The 15,901-nt window shown below is 39.0% G+C and overlaps 1 protein-coding gene across 1 annotated transcript in view; it reads left to right on the top strand.

Annotated features, from left to right (window-relative positions):
• The window catches only part of ATP11C (ATPase phospholipid transporting 11C), a 168,490-nt gene that overhangs the window by 97,874 nt on the left and 54,715 nt on the right, over positions 1-15,901 (top strand). Inside the window, exons 7-16 of the mRNA XM_060138188.1 lie at positions 48-151; positions 2,298-2,348; positions 3,332-3,396; positions 3,730-3,811; positions 4,727-4,877; positions 5,432-5,629; positions 10,596-10,757; positions 11,438-11,589; positions 12,800-12,871; positions 14,739-14,812. Coding sequence (XP_059994171.1) covers positions 48-151; positions 2,298-2,348; positions 3,332-3,396; positions 3,730-3,811; positions 4,727-4,877; positions 5,432-5,629; positions 10,596-10,757; positions 11,438-11,589; positions 12,800-12,871; positions 14,739-14,812 — 1,111 coding nt within the window. The remainder of the gene's footprint in view (positions 1-47; positions 152-2,297; positions 2,349-3,331; positions 3,397-3,729; positions 3,812-4,726; positions 4,878-5,431; positions 5,630-10,595; positions 10,758-11,437; positions 11,590-12,799; positions 12,872-14,738; positions 14,813-15,901) is intronic.

Here is a 15,901-nt window from a genome sequence, read left to right on the forward strand (position 1 = left end):
CTTTTGGGGGGGGGGCTGTTTTTGCTTTTTCTTCTGCTTACATCTAGACACATTATGCGGTACGTGACACCATTGAACTGTGTACAGCCGAATCCATTGATACCCTCAGAGCAGCAATTGAATGTGAACAGCCTCAACCTGACCTCTACAAGTAAGAATTACCTGGTTTCATTTTACTGCTGTCTGATGGCTTTGCTTCTCTTTGCCACCAGTATTGCAAAGAAACACCCACCATTTACCAGCCTCCTTGCATTTGTGTTTTTATGAGCTGTTCCTTCCTTCTGGCAGGCAAATGAATCAAGTCAGCCTTGTTCACTACCAGCCTAAGATAAATCATTGTGGGCCCAGGCATCTTACTTGTGGTTTTTCTTTTATTATTGTTATTTGTAGACATGGCCATCCATCACATTTTAAGATTATGTAATCCCGTAAGGCTGATCTATCAAAGTCATGCATTAGCCAGAGTTAATTAAAACAAAAATACACCACTTTATGTGTCATCCAACATTAAGGAGAGAAGGAGATATGGAGCCATGCAATTAGTAGGCACTTTGCCCTTTTTTATGAGGATCATGATGAACTGAGTATTGTATATAGGCTGTTTCTTGTCCAAAGTGAACAGTTAAGTTGAGGGAGCAGTGAAATGGTGTGATTTCCTCTATTTTGCTATAGTTAGGCTTTCTGGAGTCGATTTACTCATTCACAGTCATTGTGGGTTGTCCAAAAATTTGGCATTTGATTTTTAAGACTGGTTACTTTGGTTGATTAGAGCATGGTGTTAATGAGGATAGAATAATATGTTTTATCCCCAAGTGGGCCAATTAATTATATTCTATTCCACCTTTACAGATGGCATCCATCACTCATGCCAGCCATCTGGTTAATGAATGCTGTTGGTCATAATAGGGGACCAAATGGTGGGATGTGGCTTACAACAGTGCCCAGTAGTGGAAAAACAAAGTATTCATCCTACTACATGAATAATACCCTCCCTCCTTCCCATCATTCCTTCTTTCCTTTTTCCCTTCTTCTTCTGTATCTACCTTGATAGTAGGAACTTAGAATCACAAAGCAAAATAGCTGTTCCCTGCCTTTAGGGAACTCACAGTTTGCAAAGGGGATAAAACAGTAAAGCTAGGCTTACAGTACAGTGAGATAATGAAGGTGAGTAAAAGGCCCATAGAATCACAGAAAAGGGAGTGACTGATTTTGCCTGAGTTAGACAGTAATATACATCCTTGCATATTCATAGGGTAACTCCTAAATTTCAGTTACCTTAAATATGAAGGAGATTTTTAGTGAGGGAAGGGTATTCCTAATTTCTCTAGACTAGATTGAGTACCCTTGGTATGTGACTTCAGAATACCTTGTACTTCCACCACCCTAGCGGTCATCACTTACATTGTAATTGCCTGATTGTCTGTTTTAGGGCAAGGAACACATTTTTCTTGCTTATTAGCAAGCATAGTAATGGTGCAATTAATACATGATGAATGAATGAGCAGACCTTCATATTTTGTGTGTTTAGTAATAATCAATTTTTCTGAAAAAATTCTAATGTAAGTTATAAAATACTCATAACATTCTTGTTAAGGAGGATTTAGAGCTTTTTACCCTATCTTTCAGAGATGTAGATTACCATACGCATAGCCATATATCTGATCACTTGGTCAGATCAAGCTGAGTATTCAGATCAGCTGCAAGACAGTTTGGAAATTTCCAAGATGGTAATCAAGTGTTCCCTAATGCGGGTGGTTCTCAAACGGTGATCCCAGGCCAGCAGCAGCAGCATCGCCTGGGAACTTGTTGGAAATACAGATTCACATTCTTACCTGAACCATAAGCTTGGGGATGGGGCCCAGAAATCTGTGGTTTAAGAAGCCCACCAGTAATTCTGATGCATGCTCAAGTGAAAGAACTACTGAACTAATGGTTTTAAAAGTTGCTTTAGCACCAGAAACCTTTCTTCACATGAATGTGAAATAGAAACCAATTATTTATATGGAATATAGATGAGAGGGGTAATGTGTGCATGCACGGTGCCAAGTAGATCTTGAAAATCAATTTAGAATCTTTGTTTACATTCTTATAATCCATAATATTTTTAAAATTAGTTGAAAATGTTACATACCATATTGGTTCAACTTAACTTTTTTTAAAAAGAAAGACAATAGGCGTTCGTAGTTCATTGTCTTATCTCTACTTGCATTTTTTGTATTTTGATTCATTCCCATATTTGGGGCAAATAGATTTTATCTAGATATAGAAACACGTGTGCTTTCATGTTCTTTTTGCAGGTTTGTTGGCCGAATCAGTATCTATAGTAATAGTCTTGAAGCTGTTGCCAGGTTAGTTTATAATTCCTTTAATCTGTCCTTTTGGGGGGAGCAATGTTTCTCTTTTAAGCCCATTAAAATAGTTGAATACTTTCCTCTATAGAAAGGGATGTAAAGGTGAATAACCCTGGAGTAACTAGCCACTAATGGGTCTTAAGTAGCTGACCTTGTGATCGGTAGCAGCTCAGAGTGTGTGTGTCCTGGGAGGGGGGTGGTGTTGGAAGTGATGCTGAGGGTTTCTAAAATTGTAGAGCTCCAGACACTTTGACCAATAATCCCAAATATGTTCTAAGCACTGTATTTATTGTCCTTGGCTGTGCAGTGCCTGACAATATTGGAAGTATATCTGGAGAACAGTGTGTTAAGGGAGAGTAATTTAGGCAGGAGATAAAATGCTGGGAGAATTAGCTGGACTTAAGTAAAATGAAAGGTTTAATCATTTATAATGTAACAATTCACGGAACAAGGGGTGTTTTCTTCCCTCTTCTATCATCCAGTTAATTATCTCAACTTTTCCACTTGGCCTTTATAGCCAATACTCAAAAGGAGGTTAAAGAAACACCGAGTGCCCAATGATCCCCCGAAAGGCGTGTTTACTCTCTATAAATATGGCAGTGTGTCTTTCCCACCTTGACATTTGCTTTCCCAGCCTTTTACTGTCACCTTTTCTTTCTGTTTCTTGATGTCTGCTGTTCTGTCCCGTTCTTGCTTTGCTGTCTGTGACTCATAATCCTTTTATCTCTATGCATCTCTTTACCTCTGTGTGTTGCTGGCTATTCCTGTACTGTGTGTGCTTCCATCTGTGCTGTACCCTCAAGTAACTTCAGAGGGAAATATCTTTCAGCTGGTCCTGTGTTAGTAAGCATATGATATAAGTAAACAGATACATTCTGAACCTTTTGGAGATAGATGTATGTTAGGGCAAAATATGTCACCAAAGTTGATGGTGCTATTTGTTGGGCTGTTTGGATAAGTTGTGTTCATTTTTTGTTTAGGTCTTTGGGACCTGAAAATCTCTTGTTGAAAGGAGCTACACTAAAAAATACCAAGAAGATATATGGTGAACGTTTTTTAAGATATACTTACTAGAAATATGTCTTTTAAAGCCTGTGCCTAAATAGTGCGGTTAAAAATTGAACATGGCATTTAATTCCATTTAATCTAAGCCTATTTTTAGGTGTTGGGAATTTATAAGATGGTAAACTAACTTGAAAACTATGACAAACTATGTAGAATTAAAATTATACTATAAATGATATATCAACTGGTGAATAGAAGAGAGTTTAGAATTCCTACTTTTATAGAGTGAAAGAATTGGTAGATCCAACTGGGTGGGGAGTTGGGTTGGCAATCTCATTGGAAACCTAATTTTCATCATACTGTTATTCCTTAGGAGTTGCTGTTTACACTGGAATGGAAACCAAAATGGCATTGAACTACCAAGGGAAATCTCAGAAACGTTCTGCTGTTGAAAAGTTAGTGTACGACACAATTTCTTTAGTTGTTATTGAACTGAAATTGTTACTTCTCAGTAATTCTAAATAACAACCATAAGCAAAAACAACATAACTTGTAATAGTGCTACCAGTTTGAGTACTTTTTGTGTTCCAGAAACTGCTCAGTGATTTGTATGTCTGATTTGGTTTAATCCTCTGAGCAACTCAGAGTAATTCCTGTTAGCCTGTCCACTTTATAGATAGAGAAATAGTCGTAGAGATGATAAGTGGTTTACCTAAGCTCACTTAGCTATTCAAGGGCAGGGTTTAGTTGAAATTTATTCTCTTTTGCTGCTGGATAATGGTTTGGGGTCCTCTTGTTGCTATATGTAAGGAGGTTGTACAACACAGGTAATGGTCTCCTGGCAGATATTGAAGTGGTACATGCAACACACCTTCAAGCCAGTCGCCACTGGCACAGACCTCACTCTCCTGTTGGCATGGATATCCAGTATATCAGTGATACCCTCTCCATAGCTGTACCTTCAGACTAAAAGAATCCACACTAAGCTTGCAGGTTTCACATTTGCTCCTCTACCCTCTATTCCAAACCTTTAGGATTCAGGGAAATGGAAACAATCTACCCCTTCTATAAGGATGGAGTAGGTAGCGTGTGTGTGTGTGTGCGTGCGTGTGCGTTCTGTCACTTTATAGGGTCCTTACTAAAGGTGTGTTGAGCCATTGCGCTTTGGGTTGGGGCTAGGGCTGGCTTTTCCATTTTACCACTCAAGAATAACGCGTTAGCAGTGATAACAGGTTCATCCATACAGGTCTGTGCTATGGTTACACGTCGTACACAGGAGAAGCTTTAGAAAACTGAACAGTTTAGTTTATACCTGGTTGATATCTTAAGTAATTAAATGGTTTTTAAATCCATAACATCTTATTTTTCAGATCCATTAATGCCTTCCTGATTGTGTATTTATTTATCTTACTGACCAAAGCTGCAGTATGCACTACTCTAAAGTATGTTTGGCAAAGTACCCCATATAACGATGAACCTTGGTATAACCAAAAGACCCAGAAAGAGCGGGAGACTTTGAAGGTAATTTGTTTTATGCTGAAAATTTTAACCCTAGCACATTGTAACAGAGACACCCTTTATTGAAATGCTGCTCAGATAATGATACCTTTGGTATTTGGGTTTTCTCTTGGTTGTATGGTAGCCCCAAGCATTAACTGTTTAAGAAATGTTAGAACTTTTTGTTTTAACCCTAGGCATCTATCCTTGTTTTTAATTCTTTGGTTAAGAGTTTTAAGCAATTGGGCAAGAAGGTCTGACATGTTAATATATTATGAACTTGTGATATATCATGATAGGAACATAATGGGTGCCTACATTCATATTGAGGGGTGGGAGGAGCAGAGAACTTAAGGAAGTGGAAAGTGTTAAGTCAAGGTACATTCGCTGAAGAATAGTGACAAAATTCAGTGTGTTGTAAATGTTGTTTTCATGTACTGTGAAAATGTTTACCAATGATACAGTGTCGTTGGGAAGAGCAGTGCTTTCAGCGTTGAAATTAAAAGATAGAAAGTTTATATTACACTTGCTTGATGGAACTGTGCATATAATCAGCATGAACTATTTCTTTTGTTTAGGTTTTGAAAATGTTTACCGACTTCCTGTCATTTATGGTTCTGTTCAACTTTATCATTCCTGTCTCCATGTATGTCACAGTAGAAATGCAAAAATTCTTGGGCTCCTTCTTCATTTCATGGGATAAGGACTTTTATGATGAAGAAATCAATGAAGGAGCCCTGGTTAACACATCAGACCTTAATGAAGAACTTGGTCAGGTTAGAACTTATTTTTACTTAAAATAAGTTAACATAGTGAACTCATTTCTTGTAGTCTGGATTACCAATGTATGTGACCATTTCACATTTGGAAATGTGATTCAACGAAAATTCCTTTATGCAGGCATGTAACGAAGGCAAGCGATGTTTTCATAACTATAACGTCAATTATTTTGCTGGCATTTTGAAATCAGTGTTTTGAAAGAACACCAATTTATGTATTAAATTTGAACGTTATGGAAATTCTCTTTAAAACTCACCTGGTGGTGTTGCTGGATTATGGGCTATTGCTTTGGAACAGGAAACATGTAGTCTTCATCACCATCTGTAATCATTTAGGGATAGACTATGGGACAGTGGAAATAAAGCTATTTTATAAATGCATTTTGTTCTATAAACAAAATTGACCAGAGTTGTCCTATGGACATTTTCTTTGTACATTTCTGATCAGATGGAATATAGACCTAGAAAGCAGAGTTGTTTATTCCAGTGTAAGAATTTAAATGAAGGGAAAATGTGAGGGCGTGCACTCCTCTAAATGCTTTTTGCTTCATATACCAAGGTAGTCCAGGCTTTGACCTCGCTGCTAACCCAGGTTGTTTTCAAATGCAGTGCAGTCCAGCTGTAATTCTTCAAGTGATGACTTCTTTGGTGCTTTTCTTATCAGTACTGAGAAAAGTTTTTCCCTTTGTCTGAATTTACTGTGTGTCACGTAATGATCTTCACAAGCTGAGGGGATTTTTTGGCTTGCATTTAATTCTCTTGATATTTAGAATGTCAAGACTGTGGAAATATCATTTCTGTGACTGGGAGATGCAAATTCAGTTAATGGAACTGTATGGCTGGAATAGGGCCTCACACTCGTTTTGAATGGTGGCGATTTGCGCCTGTGCCTGAAAACTCTCCTGAATTCAGTCCCCCTCCACCCCCACTCTGTATTTCTGTTCTTTACACAGCCTTTGACTAAACCAGAGTACCCTCTTGACAACTACAGTCACAAGGGTGAAAGGACTCTCCAGATATCATTATGTTGAAACCTGACTCTAGGACTACAGGATCCCAGACTGTGGCATCTGCATTCCACAGAGATACTGAGTCACTAAGGATAGAATAAGCAATGAATGAACGAATGCTTTTCCCTTAGATATTGTTCCCAGAAGTTTCTTTTGTAGGTCACTTCAGCTGCCACAGCTGACCTTAGCCTTTTTAAACCAGAAGTTTTCATCCAGGGAAAGCTGAGTAGAACTACTGTAGTCCCAACAAAAGGTATCAATCTGCAGCTTTTTTGCATGGGAAAAAAAAAATGAGTTATAAGCCACCTCTGGTGAACTTATCCCTGACAGCTGATTTAGTTGACTAGATCTGCCTATTCTAAATCCAGTGCCTGGCTATATGGATTAAGCTACCCAAGGGTGAACATGGCTAGTCCCAGGCTACTGCAAATAGAACAGCCATCATTCCACATGTGGCACCTAATTCTCACCAGAGACAAGCAGGATATCCAGGCCAGATCTCCACCTCAGCAGATTCCATCTTACCTATGGGAACGTAGTCTTGTTCCTATCATCTAGACTTATTCACACTGCAGAACGTAAAGTAGAGCTTTGGGTAATGATGTAGTCAGTTTAATCAGTGAAAAGAAACTACAGTTTTCATTTCAGCCACCACTTCTTTCCCCCGCCAAAACCTGCTTTTCTGGATGTGACTGTCATTTAGTCACTTATAAGGTAATAACCAGACCACCACTTCAGTTTGTACAGTGCAAAAACAATTTGCCATCATGATCAGCTTACATGTGTAGAAACTACCTAAATGAAAATGCAAAGAAGTCTTGAAATGGTTTCTTAGGACATTTAGCATTTCATGGACCAGTATACACGAAATTAAGTGTAACCAGTTTCCTCCTTGATGAGTCATAATTTAAAATCTGTAGGGCTTTTATGTTACTTAAAAGCAGTGTCAGTTAGTTTCGATCAATACCATTGCAAACACTTGCTTAACCTCTTCCAAAGTGACCCACATTGGTATTAAAAAAAAATAGGAAGATATGTTTAGGACAGTGTCGGTCTTTGACTTGAGAAACAAAAAGAAGTAGACTGCTCAGTTCAATTGTAAAAGAATGGGGTCTTTTATGATCAGACATCAGTCCTTTAGACAGCCAAATGGTTTCAACTTTGAAAAAATGGTGGGGATAGCCTCCTCCTTCATATCCCCTCCCAGTCTCGCAGCTATGCCCAGTGGTGTGTCAGAGTATATCCTGTGATTCCAGTAATTCAATCCAGTGGTTATATATTAAACTTCTGTGTTATCTAAGATATGTTCTTGGTACTGGGGTTACTATTATGAAGTAAGCGAGAAACCCTTGAGTTGTTCAACATCTAGTTGGGGAAACACACATATCGTAGCCTAACTATAGCAATGTGACGATAATCAGAAAAATCAGGGAATGTGAAATGATGGAAAGAGTCTAGTACTGTGTGATTTTGGTCAAGTCAACAGCAGTGACAATCTACATCTGTATAACACTTACAAACTTATTTAGTAATCTTTACAGCCTTGTGCAGCAGGTTTGATTATTTAAGGCTAATATTTAATGTACAGAGAGATGAGATTTTTCCAAGGTCACAAATTTAGTAGGTGGTGGAGCCACAACTCCAGTCCAGGTTCTTCACTAGGTTAAACAATGTGAAATTTTTTGACCAATTTTGACCTGTAAACTAGGTGATTTCATATGTGTTCAACCTTTATTTTAGGGCTCTTTCTATTCTGAATAGCTGTCTCACTTTAGGCTTTCTATCCATAAATTGATGGCTTTGAGCTTGCTGATAGAGAAGGGCCTTTCCTGCAACTGGCTCAAACCTACCACTAAAGAGGAAGAGGCTGTTGAGAGTCAGAGGCAAGCAGTAGCCTCTGACTTGTCGGCCCGCACTCTCCTTTAAATATGAGAATACTTTTTAATAATAGCCAATCCTCTCCTCCCCTTGTTCTGAGTATAGGGCATATATTAGATCAGTGGTTCTCAAAGCATGATCTCAGGACCAGCATCACCTGGGAACTTATTAGAAGTGCACATTATCTAACCCCACCCCAGAGCTACTGAATGAGAAACTCTGGGGATAAAGCCCAGCGATCTGAGTTTTAACAAGCACCCTCCTAGTGAGTGTGATGCAGACTACAGTTTGATAATTACTCTATCAGGGTATAGTTGGTTGGCCTATACCTGTGAGATTAATTGTACACAGATCCATAGTGCACAAAATGTTATATATAGGCAAACACTTTATTTAAATACACTTTACTTTTATTTATTTATTTATTTATTTTTGGCTGCGTTGGGTCTTCGTTGCTGCGCGCAGGCTTTCTCTAGTTGTGGTGAGCAGGGGCTACTCTTCGTTGCGGTGCATGGGCTTCTCGTTGTGGTGGCTTCTCTTGTGGCGGGGCACGGGCTCTAGGCGCACAGGCTTCAGTAGTTGTGGCGCGTGGGCTCAATAGTTGTGGCTCTCAGGCTCTAGGTGCGCAGGTTCAGTGGTTGAGACGCACGGGCTTAGTTGCTCCGCGGCATGTGGGATCTTCCCGGACCAGGGATCGAACCCGTATTCCTTGCGTCGGCAGGCGGATTCTCAACCACTGCGCCGCCAGGGAGTCCCTGCACTTTATTTTTTAAAGCTATTACCTTTGTCATCTATAAAAGATTTCGAAATGGGTTAATGCTCATCCAAGTGCAGGAGCCACAACAACACAGGACAACCTTCCGGGGGAGGAAGGTTAATAATTTTGATCAGAATAAAAAACCGAAAGAATTTCATTTTAACTGGAAAAATCTAAATGATACAGGAATAATACCACTTGGATTAATTTAAAGAGAGAATTCAAACTTGGCTGGCTAACAGGAAAAACAAGAGAAGACTGGAATGCTATATTTGTGCCAGTGCTGCTACCGTGAAATGCTTTGAAAAATAATTAGAAAGCAACTACTGCTGCAGTTCATCTCTTTCTCCCTTACATAATAAAAACCTTAATCTTGTACTTATGCTTATTCCTGTCAGCCCATAATTTTAACTATTTAAGTATAAATTTCCAAAAAGGAGGATAAAATTGTGGGTCTCCAAAAGCCAGATGTTATAAATAGAAGAGATAAAAACTGAGATAAAATGAAAATGCTCAAAATGGCTTATTTTACATGGGAAATTTATTTCATAGCCTATTTTTTCCATTATTTATGAAAGTATGCTTATACTTTAGCCTATCATTATAAACTCTGCTCCTTCTTTTAATTTGGAAATTTTTTGGAGGAGTATCTGAAAATATACATAGTACGTGGAAGAAATTTCATTTATATTTTTAATCATCATTGACTTACTGTGTCTCATTAAGTAACATTATTTCCCCATCTGTCTATATTCTGTAACTCTTATATACATTCTATGCCATAATGCATTTTACTTCAATCCAGTATATTTATAGAAAATTTTACTTTTCAAAGAAAGGTTTTGTTACATCCCAGTTAGTTTAAGTTCCTATTCAATATGGTTTCTGTGTGTGTGTGTGTGTGTGTGTGTGCGCACGCGCACGCGTATGTCAGTGTGTCAGAGAGAGAGAAATAATGGTCAGTAAATTGTTTCCCACTTGGAAAATTGACTTTTCTTATGTTAACTTCTTTATATCAAAACAGGTGGGTGTTAAATTGAAGGGGTCTTAGTTTGATAAAATAACCACATTTTTCCTGCCTATTAATCTCCTACATTTGAGTAAGTCTACCTTAGACATGTGATACTATTTCAGTATCTTTAAAAATACTTCCTCATTTCTCATTCATCTGATAATATTACTTCTGTAATTACCTGACATTTGACAAGTTTTTAGAAAAGGTGATTTCTACGGATATGAGAATATCCTTATAGTTATGCCTTATAGAAAATTAATCACATTGAAGAAAGAATGCATATGTTTGTGTTCTTGTTTTTAGGTGGATTATGTATTTACTGATAAGACTGGAACACTCACTGAAAATAGCATGGAATTCATTGAATGCTGCATAGATGGGCATAAGTATAAAGGTGTAACTCAGGAGGCTGATGGACTCTCTCAAACTGATGGACCTTTACCGTATTTTGACAAAGCAGATAAGGTGGCATTTTCTGCGTTACCATTTTACCTTGAGAAATCAATTTATATAGGCATGTGTTAGCATAGTAGAAATTAAGGATTTGGGCACGTGACATAGACTTTTGAATAACCATCTGTTTGTTCTTTCAACTTCACCTTTCTTGTTTTATGGACAACTCCGGAATTTGTAAACAAGTAGAATTTATAAGAGAGCATTATGAAAAATGGCATTTGGGTAAAACTTTCGCTTGACTGTGTGATCATAATTTTTGGTGCTTTATCTTTAAAAATATGAGCTGCTCCAAGAATGATGTCAATTGAAATCATTCAGGTCCCAGCAGTGTCTAGGCATGAAATGAACCAGAGTCTCCCTGCACCTGAGCTATTGCCAGATTGTGAATTAGAATTGAATGAGCTCTTTTAGGCCATGGAGATGTCACTGCTTTGGTATTAGGTGGCACTACAGTAACCTGAATGAGTTAACATAGCCCCTAGGGTGTGTTAGCTGAGAACCAGGCATGTTGGTAGGGACCAGAAGAATATGTAGTTCATTTGAGTATTATGAATTTATAAATTTTTGCTACTCAGTTTGCTGGAGGTTATAACATTCTCTCACATTAATAACTTTTCTCTGTTCATTGACTAGTTACCAAGTGTTCACAGTGAAACTAATATAATCATTTTTCTGTTACTGTTCAATAGAATCGAGAAGAGCTCTTTCTGCGTGCCTTGTGTTTATGTCATACTGTAGAAATTAAAACAAATGATGCTGTTGATGGAGTTACAGAATCAGCTGAATTAACCTATATGTCCTCTTCACCGGATGAAATAGCTTTGGTCAAAGGAGCTAAAAGGTAAGCACGTACGTTATGCTAGATGAATAATTTCGAGAGGTACAGTTCTGCCTATAGTTAACAATATGGTATTTTTCTTCAAAATTTGTTAAGAGAGTAGATCTCATATGTTAAATGTTCTTACCACAAACAACAAAAAAGCAAAGGGGACACAAAGAACCTGAGAAATGTTGGGATACGTCTCTATCTTGATTGTGGTGATGGTATCACAGATGTATTCATGTGTCCAAACTCATCAAATTGCACACATTAGGTATTTGCAGTTCTCTATCAGTTATACCTCAGTAATGCTGTTTTAAAACCCAGAAATAGGGCTCCCCTGGTGGCGCAGTGGTTGAGAGTCCGCCTGCCGATGCAGGGGACGCGGGTTAATGCCCCAGTCCGGGAAGATCCCACGTGCCGCGGAGCAGCTGGGCCCGTGAGCCATGGCCACTGAGCCTGCGTGTCCGGAGCCTGTGCTCCACAGCGGGAGAGGCCACAACAGTGAGAGGTCCGCGTACCGCAAAAACAAAAAAAAACAAAAAAAACCCAGAAATAAGTTGTAGAAAATACATTAACATTTTTGAAGAGTAAAAACAATTAAAGTTCTTGTACTTCTCCTGAGAAAGCGAAATCACAGGAGGACAGGAGTTATTTTGTTCCTTCTCTTACTTGCTTCAATAACCTTATAAGTATCCTTATTCTTTAATAAGGAGCCAAGCTACTTTATCTGAAAGTTTGAAAAAAATTCCCAAATCTAACCAGTTAAGACCAAAAAGAAAATAGCAATGCATAGATGTAACTTGCATTACTATTTATGCATTCCAGCCAGAAGTCCAAATATTCATATTATAGTTCGGAAATCCTATAATAATGGCTACTTTTTGTACAACACATGTTCTTGCTGAAGTGCTCCTAGCAATTTTGATATCATTTGGTAACTGAAAGTCCTGTTTTATCCATGAAGCCCAAGCTAATTAAGTGGATTAAAGTCACCCCATGTGTTAGCTACAGAACTGGAATCACAAATTGCCTCTTTCTTGGTTACAATTTGTGACTGGACATTGACTTGCTCTGTGTTAACATCTCAGTGAGTAAAAGGAAGTACAGTTATAGATTGAGATCTTATGAAAGAGAAGAAAACAATAAACAAGTATGAATAATGCCAGTGCAAGAGGAAATTAATTATTCTTTAAAGATACACAAAGGTCTTTTTTATTGTGTTTCGCAGGTATGGGTTCACGTTTGTAGGAATGCGGAATGGTCATATGAGAGTAGAGAACCAAAGAAAAGAAATAGAAGAGTAAGTAGCGCTGTATGTTTGATGATTGTCACTTCTTAACCCCACAGTCCACCTTAGATGGATTTAGGAAGGGCAGCAGAGGGAACTGATTACATCTATAAATGTAGGACTCTGCTCTCCCAGTTCAGAGCTTTATGTAAATGTAGTTGGAGTAGGAGAAGACATTTTTCATAGAATGGCAGAAACTAGCATTTGAGGTGTAAATGATTCCAATTTTGTTCACATATGGGTCCAGTAGCCTGAATGAGCGTCTGCCTGGACTTTTCTGAATTTTAGATGCCATTTCAGGTCTCCAACACATGCTGCAAGAAAAATCAGTGAACAGGCATGAAACCTTCTGCTGTCCAGAGCCCAACCAATCATTCTGGGATTGCAAGCCCTGCCAGACATGGCAGCTTTGGAGTCAGAAGCTTTCTCTTGTTCTAGATGCTTGGGTGTGAGCCTCAGGGCAAGTACTCTGATGTAGCCATAGCTCCACATTTCTTTTTTTTTTTTTTTTCACTTCAGAGACCCCAACAAACAAAACCACCTTGGCTTAATAACGGATTTTAATTAGCCCCTGTGATTAATTTGAATTCTTTATATGAACTTGAAATGTAATTGTCTGACCCCTAGCATCTCGTGAGACCCATCTCAGAAACATGTAACACGTGTAGATGTGCTTAGGGAATATGCCCCTTTGGGAAGGAGTGTTCAAGAGCCAGAGGAACCAGAAGAAGGCTCTTTGGCCTGACTGCCAGGAGCCCCAGGTCATTGTCAAAGTCCAGATTCTAGCCGGTTCACAACAATGCCCCCATGTGGCCAACAACAAATGAGATACTGTGCTACAAGTAGATGTCTTATACATACACATCCCAAAACCAATGACCCGCTCACTCCCATCAAAGAGAAGCTTTGTAGTAAATACTTGTATACAAGTTATTTATTTTCAAGAAATTATTTCCTCACATTTTTTTCTAATAAGTCTTAGAAACTTTCTTCTTCATCCTTTCATCTGGTGAATAGCTTAGCCATTTACACACAAATCTGATCATGTCAATCCACTGTTTATACCCTTCAGTGGATTCCTATTGCCCTTAGGATGAAATCCCAAATCTCTGAAATGGCCCACAATGTTCTCAGGTCCCAGCCCCTGCCTACCTCTCTTGCTACTCCCCTATCAACTAGATCTCAAGCCTTAAATGAACTACTGTAAGTCCCCTCATGGGCCACGTGCTCTCATGTTGCTGTGCCTTTGCACATGCTCTTCTCTGTACTCAGAGTGCCATGATATCCTTTCTTCATCGTGTCACTCCTGCAAAACACAGCTCAGGCACCACCTCTTCCAGGAAGCCTTCCTTCAGATGCCTTCTGTCTGTGCTCCCACATCTCCCCTGTGTGTTCCTTTGTTACAGTATTTGCAAGACTAGGGGGTAGTCATCTCATTACCCTCTGTCTCCCTTATCATTTGGTAAGCGCCTTAAGGGAAGATGTGTGTCTCTTCTCCAGCGTCAATCACTGTGCCTGACACATAGTAGGCACTCCGTAGATGATTAAAATACTTGGCAGGGTGAGACTATTTCTAGACCCTCCCCAGATATAGCTTCGCAGGACAGCTCTTTGTTCCTCATTCCTATGCAGTCAGTCTCTCCTTACTATTTTAAGTTATATAATGAGAAGATATAGATAACCCTTAACCAACACTGGTATCCTCTGACAGCATGTTCTAAGCACAGAGAAATTCCAAAGACACAATGGAAGGCACCCGTTGTGCCCACAACTAGCAACCCTTATCCAAAGAGGAGAGCTCTGTTAACTTAAGATGTTTCTGTTGTGTTTTATCTTGGTCTAGGTATTTCACTTTTCTCTTTTTTTTTTTCTATTAAAGGTATGAACTTCTTCACACTTTAAACTTCGATTCTGTCCGCCGTCGTATGAGTGTGGTTGTGAAAACTCAATCAGGTATGCATTTTTAAAACTTGACTTTTTCCATTTGTAGATTTGTATGTTGATCAACTACTTCAAGAGAGAAAAGCATTTAACGTAGTAGTGTATGATTGCCGAAAGTCGTGCAAAGCTTTTGTATAAGCCTTAATGTATTTATACAAGCACATGTTCAGTTTGTCAAATTGTCACTGGCAGAACCCCTGGTATGACAATATATGCATTTTCTTGGAAAGTGAACTCTACCCCTCAGTCTTGGATGTCCAGACAGGAACTGAAAGGACGACTTTTTCACAGTTCAGGGTACTAACCAATCACCACCAATGCCTACCTGCAGCAGCCCACTACAACTGGATGGTTTGAGATTACTAGCTGTAGAATCTATGAGTGTAGAGAGTGCTGGTTATCCCTCTCTGACCTTCCTAATTCCCCACTGCTTTACACTTCCTGGAAACAGGTAAGCTAGAGATGACTAAGGGCCTGACTGCTGGGAAAGGGCATGTGATTTTACTCTAGCACCCTGGGCTGTTTGTTTAACACAGTAAAGAAGCTTGCCCTTTGCAGGGGAAACAGTACCATCATTTCAGGGTTCCCCCATGTTCTTGGGAGGAGCCATGGTGACTGGGATGCCTTCTGCTCAGATTCAGCAAGACCCATGGGTACCATTCCTGCTTCGTTTGTGGGCTCTCATATTCCTCTGTGTGTGTGTGTGTGTGTGTGTGTGTGTGTGTGTGTGTGTGTGTGTGTGTCTGTCTGTCTGTCTGTCTGTCTGTCTGTCTGTCTCCAGGTGGTTTTCCAAAATATCCTGGATTTATTTTCTAGTAATTTACTTTTTAGTATTAAATCTGTTGAAAATGTCTTAGTATGAGAAGGGGAAGATTTAGACAGACCCTTCAGGGAATATATCCTACCTTATTCATACTTTGTGGTGTGACTGCAAAGTCACGATGCTGATTTCATTATATGTGAATGTGGAATTTGTTTTATGACTTTTAAACACATTGTGGCTATGTGAGAGAAAATTTTTTAAAAAACACCTAACATTTGGAATACTTGCTGTTCTTACCTGTATACATGCACGTCCACGTTCTACTGCAGATGGTAAGA

The sequence above is a fragment of the Lagenorhynchus albirostris genome, chromosome X (genome assembly GCF_949774975.1).
Source record: "Lagenorhynchus albirostris chromosome X, mLagAlb1.1, whole genome shotgun sequence".
NCBI lineage: Eukaryota > Metazoa > Chordata > Mammalia > Artiodactyla > Delphinidae > Lagenorhynchus > Lagenorhynchus albirostris.